The sequence below is a fragment of the Corylus avellana genome, chromosome ca2 (genome assembly GCF_901000735.1).
Source record: "Corylus avellana chromosome ca2, CavTom2PMs-1.0".
Taxonomy (NCBI): domain Eukaryota; kingdom Viridiplantae; phylum Streptophyta; class Magnoliopsida; order Fagales; family Betulaceae; genus Corylus; species Corylus avellana.
Window position 1 is genome coordinate 16,340,415 of NC_081542.1, and position 14,760 is coordinate 16,355,174.

Here is a 14,760-nt window from a genome sequence, read left to right on the forward strand (position 1 = left end):
AACCAAAAACGTAACAAATCGAAAGCAAACCCAGATTATTCAACACATATACTAAAACCTCAAACAAAACCCACAAAAGATTACCACCCCCCACCACACACACATGCACAAGCATTCATCAATCGCCATAAACAATCAGAAACCCAGGCACCCGCAAACACCCGCCCACCAAGAACCATGAAAGCCACACTAAATCCAGAAACCCACATAGGAAAACCTCCAAACAATCAACAAAAAGAGCGAAAGAGAATGATCCACTACCTTCTTCTTCGTCTTCAATTGCAACAAAGAAGAAACCCAAAAGAGCCCAGATGAGAAACCAAAGCCACGGCAGCAAGAGAAGAGAGCAATTGAATAGAGAAAGAGAAAGACAAAGACTTTTATCAAGTTGGGTGCGAGAAAAATACGGCTGTGTTTGGTATTGGCGTGTACAGAGATAGAGATAGAGAGTTTAGGGTTAGAGAGGCTTGGGTAAAGAATGATAATAGGAATACGGGAGACAGAAGGAGAGAGAAAGAGAAGGTATAGGAGAAGAGGACCTCTAATAATCTTCTTGTTCACCATTTTTTGCTAATTCCACACCCCAAATCCAAACACACCCTGTGTTTTTTTTTTTTTTTTTTCTTCTTGGTGTGGGTCGGTCACACACACACACGCCCCAACTCGGCGATCCCACTCAGTAACCCTCTCTCTCTCTCTTTCTCTCTCTAAATCTGTCTTTCCCTTTCTCTCTCTTGGCCTCTTTGGCTTCGCTTTCCTTTTATTTTCCCTCCTCTTCTACGCACGGTTTATGCTGCAAGTGTGTGCGCAGGTTGAGAGGGATGCGCACCCCCATTGGCTTACGTTAGTGCTTTCACTGCCCTTTATCTCTTTTATTTTTATCTTTTTCCCTCCTGGCATGACACGTGGAAGGGGGTTATTGGTAGCAAGGAGTACTTTTTTAATATTAAAGCAACTACTGGGGCTTTTCTTTTCTTTGTTTGATGAGATTTATGGATGTTTTTAGCCTCGTATGTTGGAGCATCGATCTCGTCCTACGACCTTCCTGCAATGTTACTTTCTCCAAGTAATTTGGCATTTTTTCTCTTGATTCCTCAACCTCCAACACCCACCCATCTTCTTTCAACAACAAAGTCAAGCTTATTTTACACCCTAAACTCTCCCTCAATATTAATTCCAATGACTCACTATCTTCCTTTTGTCATTTATAAAAACAAAAAAAACAAAAATTTTATGGGTAATACAATTTTTATTACAATCTTTTACAAATTGCATATAAACCATGGTGTACCCAAGAATAACCTTCTAGGAAACGGGCCACTCTGACTCAAAGTTAGCTCCAGCACGCCCATTCCTAATCAACTCTATGGATCGACTGAACCCAACCAAGTTTAGAGAGACAGACGCATAAACAATAAAGAGACGATGTATGCACACTATACTACTGCCAACTAAACTTGTAATGCTCATTTATTCTTGGGAAATAGTATCCTCAAGAATAATATCTAGTTAATTATATGTGAATGGTATTTTTGTCTTTTCACTTTTTTAGGGGATAAAAATATCCGTCCAATATAATTAACTCTAATTCATTTAAGCTATAGATGATCTTAATTCCTCTTTAAGGCTTTAACAAATTAAGTGCTCGAACACATTCCATCAAGAGAAGGGAAAGGGCACTCACAAAATACACATCATTCTAGCCAAACACTTTTCTTTTGCAACTTATTTAAGCTCATTATCTTCTCCAACCAACTTAAGCATCACCTCCCTTCTTCTTTACTAGCTCTCAATTCAAAATTTGGTGTGTGACCAATTGATTCTTTAAAGCACAATCAAATACTAATTGTTTAGTGATTGATATGATAATTAAGTATCACGTTAACCACAATCAAATTTAATTATTTAATGACTGGCATGACAAGCATCAGCTTATCATGCTAATTTGTAAAACAACTTACGTGGTAAAAGTATCAACATTCTTGCAAAAAGGATAGCATGAAAATCGTTTGAATGGTTAATCATAACAAAATCTACAAGGAGCATCGAAGGCAAAGCTGTATCCAGTGACCCATAGATAGATCCCCTTCACCTCCCAATTTTTATAAACTAAAATTTGACATTAAAACCTCTTTATATCAACTGTCTCTATTTTATATGTATGGACAGTCGTGGACAATTGGGGAGACCAAAGCTATCTCAGAAGTTTCCACTTGTAACCTAGACAACATCATTTTAGAAGAAACAGGTGGTAGAAGATTCTCTCCGGTCCAAAATGGACGGGAGAGGATCCACTTAATGGCTAAGATTTCTCTAAAAAAATAATAGTGTCATAAATAGAACATATGTTTTATTAATAAAAAAAAAATTAAAAAAATTATATATATATTTTAAAAATAATTAAAACACAAAATAACAAAAATTAAAAAAATTAAAAATTAAAGGGTGGCTAGCCACTTCATTGGGGGTGGCTCCGGCCACCTAGACTGGTGGATCAGCCACCCCCAAGTGCCAAATCTTTTTTTTTTTTTTTTTTGGCCATTGCGGGTGGCCGATCCACCCCAGTTGGGGCTAGGGGTAGCTTTGGCCACCCCCAAGGACCAAATCTTTTTTTATTTGGCCCTTCGGCCACTTCCAGTCACCCCTTAATTTTTTTTTTTTTATTTTTAAAATATATATAATTTTTTATATGTTTTTTTTTTTTATTAATGGACAGATGTCCTAGCCTCAAACTAAAGAGGATTCGGATCCATTTTAGAATGAGACAGTCATTTATCATTTTTAACGTGGCAGTGATGCATTTATGGTCGAAAACTTTTGATGCATGTAATCAGGGAGAGAACGATCACATAATATTTACATGACAATCATAATCAATTCTTAAATATTTTTTAAAAAAAAGTTGTTGTAACTATCACCCATGAGTCCATGACTGACCTAAGGGGCTAGAGGGTGACATCCCTAACGCAAAAAAATATGTTATAACAAATATATTTTAGCCTTTAAATATGTTTAAGAAAATATATTAGTTTTTTTTTTCTTCGAAACCCTAAAAAAAGTTTAATGCAGACTAAGAGTTCATTTGGAATTGCAGTTTCAATAAATACAATTTTAAAAATTGTGTTTTTAAAATCACAAAAGGCGTTTAGTAAAACCTGTTAAAAAATATTTGGAGAAACTTCAGAAAACCCCACTGAACTTCCAGCAATTTTCACAAACCCCCCCTGAATTTTCAAAACTCTCACTTAGGCCCCCTGAACTTTCGTTTTCTCTCACTTTGGACCCTTGTAACTTTTTATACCCATTTTACCCTCAACCAAAACTACGGCGTTTTACCCTCAACCAAAACTACGTCGTTTTGGACTTCAAAACTACACCGTTTTGGGCTTCAAAACTACATCATCACCCAACCCAAAACGACATTGTTTTTAGCATAAAATTAAAATTAAAATAAAATAAAATAAAATGAAATAATAAAAAAAAAAAAAACAATGCAAGCCGTACCCCACTTGGCCAAAATGGGGTGGTAGGACCCTAATTTTGGCCGAAGGGGTGGCTACATGAATATTGAAGTGGTCGAACCACCCCGTGGCCAAGGGGGGGGAGGGGGATCAGTGCATTTGGGGGTGTGGGACCACCCCAAAGTTGCGGTGGTTCGACTACCCATTACCGGTAGGTAATAGATTGGTAGAAACCACCCGGCCACTGGGGTGGTCAGGCCGCTGAGCTCCCGATCCCAGAAACCCATTGCCAGTCACGGTGGTCAGAGTACCAAAAGCTTGCCGTCATAGCCTTCTTTTTTCTTTTCTTTTTTTGGGCCAAGGGGGTGCCCGGACCACCCCCAGATCGGCCAGGGGTGGCTCCAGCCACCCCCGATTATTTTTATTTTTTTAAAAAAAAAATTATTTATTTTGCTTTTCTTTTAAAAAATAAAAATAAAAATAAAAATTAATGCCTAAAACGACGTCGTTTTGGGCTGGGTATGTGTTGTAGTTTTAAGACACAAAACGACGTAGTTTTGGGAGAGGGTAAAATGGGTATAAAAATTCAAATTGTTTGACTTTAACGTTAAAAGGGTCCAAAGTGAGAGAAAACAGAAGTTCATGGAGTTTAAGTGAGAGTTTTGAAAATTCAGGGGGGGTTTGTCAAAATCGCTGGAAATTCAGGGGGGCTTTCTGAAGTTTCCCCAAAATATTTTTTTTAATCAAATATTTGTTATACAAAATCGTGATTTTGGTTTAAATTAAGTGTTTTTTAAATCGCAATACCAAACGCCTTACGTTTTGCTATTTTTTAAAAAAAAAAAAAAAAAAAAAAAAAAAAAAAAGGCAAATTGTTCTTACAAAATCGCAATTCTAAACACACCTCAAGTCTCGAAGTTAAATTTCTAATTCTATCTATGACTTATCAAATCAACATTATAAAATAATTGAAAAATATAAATATAAATCCAAACCTACGAAAACAAGGGACAGAAATTTCCTCCGACCCATGTAAAATAGTGCCAAGTGTCTATAAACATTTAAAAAACATATTAAATTTCGTCTAAATTAGTAAACTGCTATTAATGAGGTTAAGTTTAATGTGTCTTTTAAATGTTGATAGACACTTGACACAATTTTACATGGGTTGAAAAATATTTCCTACATACCCATTTAGAGAAAATTTATGTCCAAAAACAAGGGAGTCCAAATTTGCTCCTAGGACATTATAGTCGATGAAGGTGCAGTGAATAGTGTCAATTGTCAAAGTAAGAGCCCAATCATTTCTCAGTCTTTTATGATTTTATCAAACTTTTGGAAGAAACAAGCAAACTATTAAAACTGACATTTTTCTTCCTTTAAGAAAGTCCAATTGGATTGAAATAATTTTTAAAAATTTAGTCTATTAAATTGATATTCATTTTTAGAGTATTTGACTTTTACATGTATTTTTAGAATAATAATATAAGTCTTTCTAGAGTTCTCTTAAAATCATCTCAAATGTAATGTGACTTTCAAAATTACCTTAAATTTGAAATGTGATTTATTAATTTTTGATCTATTGATGATTTTAAAAGTCACATCACTTTTAACAATACGAGTAATGTTAAAAGTCACTTATAACATTACTCGTATTTTTAATATAAACTGACGAATAATGCAATATACCATATTTTTATCTCGCAATGGTAACAATACAATTACAACCAACTTTTTCTTTCTTTTTTTTTCTTTTTATTCTTTTTAATAATGACCGATCTTAAAGGTTAGATTTGGTTGCTCTACACCTGTTTAGGTTTCTCCAAATAAACATTTGTACTCCAAACCACATCAAAAAAAAAAAAAAAAAAAAAATTGATAGAACCAAGAAAAAAAAGAAAGAAGCATTAAATTAAAAGACCCTTTGAAGCCAATCCGATGAAACAAACTGATGGGCATATTTACAAAATCTATCACCGAGGAGAACCGCTGCCTAGGGGAAAACTGAACAATGGTTCTCCACAAGGGATAACAAAAGCACCCATTCCAATCCCCCACCAATCACAATTACTGAGAAAAAAAGAAAGAAAGGAAAACCCTGCTACATTCTTCCACCTCCAACAAGGAAGGCTCTTCACATTGTTGATTTTGGCAGTCAAAAACTTTACAGCGAATGAAGGCTTTTGGTTAACTTACCTTTAAAAGTCTTCATCGTCCTTCATGAAGATCTTCAGAGAAGACCGCTGTTCTTGAGATGTTGTCATTGTCGAAGGTACTTAGACCGGAGTAAGGACCGGAAGAGAACATCGAAGACGTGCCATCAGACTCGAAGGTAGTAGATGACTGCCTTAGGTTTGGCCGGTTGTTGGAAGAGGTTAACATGGAATCTTGATATTCTGTGACACGCTGCACCATTTTTAGTGACTGCACCACTTCACCCATTGTAGGCCGTTGGCTTGCCTCGGGTGCAACACAAGCGGCCGCAATTGTGCAAACACGTACAAAATCTTCCTTCGGGTACTTCCCTCCAAGCGTTGAATCAGCAAGCTCTTCCAGCCGATCCTTGTCTCTAAGAATTGGTCTGGCCTGAAAGCAGTACAACTCACTGGTCTTACTTTCCTTCCACAATAGTAATTACATGACAAGTCATGATAAATCTGATCTTCATAAAAGATAACCAGCTGCAACCGGTGATTATTAAAAGAAGAAGAACAAGGGATAAGTCTCCTCGCGTGTAGGTTCAAATATTTAAGGTTTGTGTTCAGGACTTTTGCTCTGATACTATATTTAATCAATATTCATCTCAAAAACTTAAGCTAATTGAAATAAATTAATTTAATCATTTAATTTATGTTCCACCAAACAATAAGACTAACCCAAGTGACGAGGTTTTCCTGTCCAGCTGGTTGTGACATTTCCACAGGCTTCCTTCCGGTCAGCAATTCAAGTAGTACAACCCCATAGCTGTATACATCACTTTTAACGAGTAGATGTCCAGTCATAGCATACTCAGGAGCTACATACCTGTAAATTAATTCATTCCATCTTAACACCGACTTCAATTATGGAAATAACAAGTTTAAAAAAGGGAGAATGAGACTGACCCAAATGTGCCCATCACTCGAGTAGAGAGGTAGTTTATTCTGCCTTCGGGTGCCTGTTTAGCGAGGCCAAAGTCAGCAACTTTAGCATTAAAGTTGTTCTCAAGCAGTATATTGGATGCCTTGAAATCTCTGTGGATAACACAGGGCTGTGAGTCCTCGTGCAGGTATGCAAGTCCCCTTGCAGCATCAAGTGCAATCTTCATTCTTGTGTCCCAATCCAAAGGACAATTTACTCCCAAGGGACCTGAGGCAAAACCAATTCATTGTCAATTATGCATGAGATCTACTTTACGCCTGGAATGTCTTTCTTTTTTCAAGTTTCCACTCAGAAAGAGAAATATCAAAGTAAGATGCTAGTAGAATCTGTGATTGAAGAAAACAAATTACCATGGAGCCAGGCCTCCAAGCTTCCATTTGGGACGAGCTCATAGCAAAGTAGGTTTTGTGAAGAGTCACGATTGCTATAGTAACCCACAAGTTTGACAAGATTACGGTGATGCAGCCTACTAAGCATCTCAACCTCTACCAGAAACTCTTTATCCCCTTGTTGCCCTCCACTAGTAAGCCTCTTAATTGCTACAGCTGTACCGTCACTTAAGACACCCTTGTAAACTCTACCAAACCCACCTTCTCCAAGTATGCTTGCAGATTCAAAGTTGTTTGTGGCTTCTTTAAGTTCTTCATAAGCTAGAAACCGAGTGCTGGTTGGGTGGGGAAGAGATCCTACTGCCGGAACTGCACCCACAGTCCTCAGCTTTTCTGGTGGAGAAGAAAGAGAAAACAATTAATTGAAACAGAAAAGATAAACAAAAGGTTTCACAAAAAACTAAACCCATAATAGTCATGCAGTATCAGTTAAAATCAAATCTATTTCAAGTATCTTAGTGGTGTTTCCGGCTGCCCTCATTTATCACAGAAATTCCAAGTCTTTTCTTCAGCTGGTTAGGTTGTTTTAATCTGAGATGCCGATTGATTGTGCTTAATTTCCAGGATTTTCTTCTTCTTTTTTCTCCTTGTAATTAGGTGTTTCTCTCGTATATTTCTTGGGTTGCACTTTCTCTTTTAATGATATTTGAATTACTTACTTAAAAAAAATAAATAAATAAATAATCTAAGATGCCCATTGATGTTAGACAAGCCAAGTTGAAATTTGTTATATGCATGCTGAAAGCGTAACAAGGTATAGACATATTTTAAACTTGTTTAAGGGGAAAACTTAAAACCATAGCAGAAACTTGTTATATACATGCTGAAAGCGTAACAAGCTATAGACATATTTTTGACTTGTTTAAGGGAAAAAACTTAAAACGACAAGGCAACATTTAGCCAACCGAGTAACAGAAACTTTTTTTTTTCTGGAAATCCAAGTCAAAGAAAGCATATTATCCATAATACATCTCAACCTCTCTCCCCCAACAGATAATTTTTTAATTCCAGAAAAGTTTTAACCATGTGAAACACAGAGTGATCTCAGGTCCATATGAGTCCAAATGCCCCCTAATTATAATAATGAAGCTATATTAAATGAAGATAAGTAGTAGGAGAGCTTTTCTTATCTTGGTTGTCAACTCCCATTATTTGAGTTAGGTGTTTGTTACGTTTTTAATACTACTGTCCACAAGTAGCAATTAACATTATTTAGAACAATTCGGCAATTATGTTTTATTTTCAATATTTTAATTTTGAGGCTAGAAATAGTGGATCTAATCGGGGTAAAGGCAGAACAATTTTGTGGGTTTAGGACTGCTTTGTGGGTTTAGGGTTTATTTGGGGTTTTAGGGGTCTACTTTGCGGGCTTTGGACTTCTTTCGGTTTTAGGGTTCTCTTATGGGGGTCTTTTTTGGCTAGCTTTGGTTTTCCTGTGTGCTTAGGGGCACCTTACGTTTATACAACATTACTTATTAAAAAAAAAACATTATTTAGAACAATATATTTTTTTTCCGATCTCATGCGTTCACCACTGCAAACTTTGAAGGCATTATCAAAAGCTAATCCACACAACAGTATCTACCACTAGCAATTTGTTACAGGATGATTGTAGAGATTATTAACAATAAAGTAAAGCATAAAGGCAGAGTGAGACGTATGGACCTAGAATTAAAGATAAATACCAGTTTCTACAAGAGATGCTTTAGTCTTCCCTTGGCGGAATGCGCATAAACAAATTATAATCACAGATACAATGGCGATGAACATTATGGCAGCTCCAATACCAAGTATAGCAGTTAAATTTGAATGCCGCTCTTTGTTTGAAGCACCAAGTGATGCAGGAGTTGCTGAATGATATGGTGGGGCCTCCACAGGCGATGTAGCAATAAGAGGAGCTGTAAATTGCAAGGCTGTGTCAATATTCTAGAACAGGGTTAAGTTCTAAAGGAAAATCATCAACATAACACTGGAGCTGGAAAAGGTATTGAAGTGAGTAATTGAGGCATAGCAATAAAGATGAAATTAATTCTGAACAATAGCAAGGGAAGTCAAAAATTTTGAAAGTCAACATTTCAAATAGTGTTTTCAGATTTCAAACCCCGGGAACAAGCACAAAAGTTATATACTCGGCTTACCAATTCAAGCAGCTGTGTGTGTGCACGCACATATATGTCGTTGAAAGAAGAAAAGAGTATATATTGAAAGTCAGCAACTATGTAGAGCATGGCTATGAAACTTGAAAGAACTGGAAAAGTGAGCTGTAACCAGGATAAAATCCTAATTTTGAAGGAGTTCAACCAGCCAACTCAGCATGACCAACTTTTATAAAAATCTTTTCTTTTTCTTTAGTCTGTGTGTGGTAAACATGGGAAAGTATAAGTGCAGAGCCAAAAATTTTAAGAGTAACAGCAATCAGGAGCCATGACCCCATCACTATTGATACAATCATTGCTCTATTCCTCCAGCTTAAAATAAATTTCATGGAATACGTGCACACAAATGTCGAAACCATAGCTATTCCCCCAGCCACCCCACCACCCCCCCCCCCCCCAAAAAAAAGGATCCAAATTTCGCAGAGAAAAAGGGGAAAACATACATTAGTACAAAAATGTCCTAAAAGCAGTCAAAAGCTTATCAAAATTACCTGGAGAAGGCAGTGGAGGCTGAAACCAGGTAAAATTGAGAAGTCTGTAATCACCCACAAATGTAGGGTTTAGATGGACCTTATGCATGACGAGCAAAGAATTTATCACAGATGCATCACTGGCAGAAAAACTGATCCCCGTACGTGGAACTATATCCATTGAAATATTTAATGTTGATAAGCTGAGTACATAAAAGTTTATCAGCTGAATTTGGGAATTTTGCAAACTAAGTTGGGAAGCTAATTCTTGTAGAAAAAGATTCCAATTTTGAGAGACGTTTAAGAGGAGAAGGTCTAGTTTTATTGGATACACACAGTGGCACCCCTGAGTCCCTTGTTTCAATATCATGTCTGGTTTGCAACAATCTGGCAGAATGAAAAATAAGAACACATATCAATATATAAGTAAGGTCCTTGTTAGCTTCAAGTTTGATTTAAGAAGAACCAGGAAATTTCAAATATTAGTGCACTGTGACACCACATGCTTGGTAAATGAAAAAAAAAAAAAAAAAGACACATATATTAAAAGAAGAAGAAAAAAAGATTATATTAATTAAAGGTTTTCCACTTTTTTCATGGTAGCGTACCTCTACAAATAATAGATAAATTGAAGAGAAGGAGATTAAAAAATAAAATTTAAAAAAGGTTCTTTCAGAGCAAAACTTACCAGAGACAGAAGGAGATAGTGGTGGCTGAGCTAAACCAGAAGGAAGTGCACCAGCACTGGACTGTGTTGGGGCAATATTCTTAAGACTAGCAATAGGTGGTGCTAATACGCTCCTCTTCATCAATGGTTTTGACAATCGTGAGCTAGTAGGGGGGTGACCAGGAGTTAACAGTGGGCCATAAAAAGGAGGATGGGCTGGTGATAGTACAGTTGTTGGCGCACCACGTGGAGAAAAATGCTTATGTCGAGGTTTATGGAACAAAGGAGGATCAGCTGGTAGAGGTAGATCAGGAATAGCAGGTGCAGTCAAAGGTGCACTAGTAGGAGATACTAAAGGGGCTTCCAATAGATCATTGGATACATCAGCATTGGTGATGTATATCAAATAAAACAATACAAGCAAACGTTTCCGCAACAACCATCGAAGCATTTCCAATACTCCTGCAATTTTTGTTCAGTATTCAATCTACTCAGAAGAAGGAAGCCATGGCAATTATCATTATAACATTAGCACTATATTTGGTAAATGTCAAGAATCCAAGAACCCGGTGGTTCTGCAATAAATCAATTTCATTTGAATCACTCATAGAGTTTACTCCCAACAATATTCAAAGAATGCACCACATAAAACACACACACAAGATAACCAAAGTCGGACATCTAGTGCAATTAAAAAAAATATTACAATATACCTAATGCTCCATTTGGTTACTAGATTCTTCAGAACCAACCAACCAGCCTAATTCGACTCTTTGGCCAAGGCAAGTCTTCCGTGTGTAAAAACGATAGAATTTATTATTTAAATTTCCATATTATTTTCTATTTGTAGCTTTTCTATGCAACTAAACAAAACGAATTGCTCAAGTACAAATCAAATTGCTATATAAATTATAACTCCGCCAGACACAACACCAACAACAATAGCTCAACGAATTCAACAAGTCCAATCTATATACCAAGCAAATATTCTTCATTTCCATTTTTTTTTTAAAAAAAAAAAAAAATCAACAAACACGAAGAAATTTCAAGTGCTGATTTAGCATTTATCCGTGTGTTACTCCCTAAATTTCGATTTCAAATAAGCCAAATCAGTGGCTCACCACTGACGATAGATATTTGTACTTTCAGGTTCCGATTACCAGATAACGAAACACTATCAAAAAGTTACTTTTTTAGCAGCCCAATAAACGCTAATCCAAGTATTAGGCTTGATTAAACAGAGCTTATCATTTCCAAGAAGCTAAACAACATTATGCAATAGACACAAAAACTAGATTCCATTTTTCTTTTCCTCAGTTTCCCTAAGTTACGCATACGATTCAAATTTTTTTCTCCTTTTCTTTTTTTTTCTTCTCTTTTTCCACATTCTCTCAGCAACCAAAGTACCAAACGGAGCAGCGAGAAACCACACAACAAGCGAATTAGAATTACCGGCGGTGACAGAAACCGCGCACACCGACATCACCGACGCCGTAGATGACCGCAGGATCGCTTCCTCAGATCTGTGAGATTCGATGAAATCAACGGCGAGATCACACTGTAAAATGAGCATAACACCACACCTGAGCTCCGAGCCAACACTAGGAACTCAAACCATTCCCAACCGAAAATGGATATAAGGATCCAACGGCCGAGATATCGTCAAAATCCGAACTCGGAACAGTGGACTCGGAGTCAAACCTGCCATTACTGAGTCGACTCGGAGAGACTTAATTTGGAAACTCGAGCCCAGAGAAAGACAGAGAGAGAGGCGAGAAGCTCTCTTTCTTCGGGTTCACTCTGTCATCAGTGCTCGAGAAGCTCTCTTCGTTTTTCTTTTTCTTTTCCTTGTTTTTTTCCTATTTTTTTGTTTCGATGTGTGAGAAAGCAGCGAAGCGATGCGCCTTTATTTACATCTAACGTGTGCCGTTAACGGAAAAGAACAGATTAACGGTCAAAAAAAACAAAAAAAAAAGGACATCGTTGTTCGGTGTCTGCTGTCTGCAGGGAGAGAGCTGAGATTCTCTGTGGCGCTGGTACAATGTTCTCTTCCAGCCTAGTCTTGGTTTCTGACCAAAAATTAAGTATCTTTTAAGCTTTGAATATGTGGTAAATGCAGAGCTTTTTACAGTGAAATGACACCGATCATACCATTTCATTTAATTTTTGGAAGAAAAAAAAATGTAGCTTTATTTATAAATTATCAAATCATTGCATAAAGATAATTTTTATTTTTATTCAATCAATTTGAAGATGTTTCTCATTAAATGAGTTAAAGGATTTAATAGGTGAATGAAAGAAATAAATATGCTTTAAAATCCATTATTAGACATATGAAAAGCATATTTTAATTTCCATATGTCACTCTCAACGTTGAAAAAATTAATAATTTACATAAAATGAATGAATTATAAAAGATTTTATGAGCGTTAAATCTCATATTAATTTCTTATTATGTTGAACTAAACTTTACAAGTTATTATAGAAAGTTTCAATTACAACTTAACTAGTCTATTTCGAGTGATAGTGCATAAATGAGTAGCATTTTTCTTCATTGGGTTGTTGACGAGCTTCTGCTTCTTCCAAGTAGGTATTCAAATCAGTTTATGTGATTTTACCGACTTACAAATAGCTCAAAGTGATTTAAAAAGTAATTAAAAACTATCCGCGGTAAATAAAAAAAACATAGTTAGGTCTCTAGACGCCTTTTCGGCTAGCAAATTGAACAGAGTATGTTAATGTGACATGTCATCACAAACTTTTCTTTCTTTTTTTTCTTTTTGTTTATATATATTTTCTATTTTCTTTTTCTTTTATGTTTTTTTTTTATTATTATTCTAAATGACATCCATCACACCTTATAGAGCGATTTGAGAAGAGGTAAAATTTCAAAGACCACCGAAACATTTTTTCCTTAATTTTTTTAAGGTTACACAAATATATTTTTTAGTTCTGTCCAATATATATATATGATACAAATATTCAGAAATCATTATATTTGTTGTGTAAGCAGTAAGGTTTAATGATTAATTCGTCATGAGTTTGATGTTTGAGCAAGTTATTCTTCTTCTTTTTTTACTTTTTTACTTTAATTGTGTTCCTTGAACTTTTTAATAATTTTACTTGACTTGTAAAAAAAAATTATCCCTTTCGGTTTTGATTGTGACTCTCTTCTGTTATTTTTGCTTTAAAGTAATAAAAATTTATCTAAACTTTATCAAAGTCAATCTCTTTAAGAATATAATTTTGTTATTTTAATTCAATAACGAGAATATGTTTTTCATCAAATGAATTATATGATTTGACAGGTGAATGAAATTATGAAACCAATAATATACTTTTAGAATCAATACTCAATACACATGAAAACTTGAAAAGCATATGTTTACTGCGTGAGGTTGTGCTTTTATAAATGATTATAAAAAATTATAATTACAACTTGACTAATCTATTTGGAGTGATAGTACATATATATCAAGTGTTTTTTGCTGGCTAACTTGCTAGTGAGCAAAGAAGCTAAAGTAGCATAAGGGTGTGTGGTAGAGAAAATGGATTCAGCAACGGAGTTAAAGTTGGGCATCATTACACTGGTGGTAATATGAGGCACTTGTCAACTTAGGAAAGACGTTTTAAGCTAGAAAATAAATACAAAATTAGTCTTTGTGATTTTCCTGACTTGCAAATCGCTCATTGTGATTTAAAAAGTAATTACCAATTCCTTAGAGTAAGCCAAAAACACAAATAGGTGTTTGGACTCCTTTTTAGTTAGACAATTGGATGAAATCCGTTAAAGTGTCGTGTTAGTACCAATTTTTATTTTTTTTAATATGTATTTTATATTTTTTTTACTCTAAATGACATGTATTTTAATATTATTGGTACTAATATAACACATTAATGAATTCCGTCAAATTTGCTAATGAACAACGTGTCCACTATTTTCAATCCCGCCAAATTATACGAGCTGGTTTTGTATTCTTTTGTTGTTTGACTTGTTTCAAATTTTAAGTGTAAAACATTTTGTTGCCTATGCCCTTATGTTTGTGTTTTTTTTTTTTGTCCACTTTAGATTGGCCATTATTTTACACCACACGAAACACGTGAAAGACGAGAAAACATTGTTTTTAAAGAAAATACTTTTGCCGAAACAAATGATACCTAAGATTAATGTCAAAAACAAACCCAAATAATTATGGGGACATGTTGACAAAATCCAATAATTAGGGCTCGAGTTCCTCTCACAAGATCAATGTTGGAAAAGCAATGGTTTAATCTATTAGAAAACCTAACTTACACAACGATGTTTTGATAATAACATTAATAAACTAGTACAAATCTTTATCAAAGATATGCACGATTCTTGGATGAAACGTTGTGCATGAGGATCACGTGGCACGACCGTGGCCATGAATCTGAAAGTAGTCCAACACCCTTGCCAACGAGGCAGCAGTCTCTTTTAAGCGATTGACATTGATT

General features: G+C 35.5%; 2 protein-coding genes across 2 annotated transcripts in view; both read right to left on the reverse strand.

Annotated features, from left to right (window-relative positions):
* Positions 1-804, reverse strand: part of LOC132170600 (actin cytoskeleton-regulatory complex protein pan1) — a 4,334-nt gene extending 3,530 nt beyond the window's left edge. Inside the window, exon 1 of the mRNA XM_059581629.1 lies at positions 262-804. The gene's annotated coding sequence lies outside the window, so the exon portion shown is untranslated. The remainder of the gene's footprint in view (positions 1-261) is intronic.
* Positions 805-5,353: 4,549 nt separating this feature from the next.
* On the reverse strand, positions 5,354-12,148 carry LOC132170236 (receptor-like serine/threonine-protein kinase ALE2). The gene is made up of 8 exons (XM_059581133.1): positions 11,737-12,148; positions 10,306-10,746; positions 9,639-10,004; positions 8,677-8,889; positions 6,953-7,324; positions 6,566-6,809; positions 6,338-6,485; positions 5,354-6,047 (listed from the first exon to the last, which is right to left on the reverse strand). The coding sequence occupies exons 1-8, from the start codon at positions 11,855-11,857 to the stop codon at positions 5,670-5,672; spliced, it is 2,283 nt and encodes a 760-aa protein (XP_059437116.1). The 5' UTR covers positions 11,858-12,148; the 3' UTR covers positions 5,354-5,669.
* Between the last annotated feature and the right edge of the window lie 2,612 nt (positions 12,149-14,760).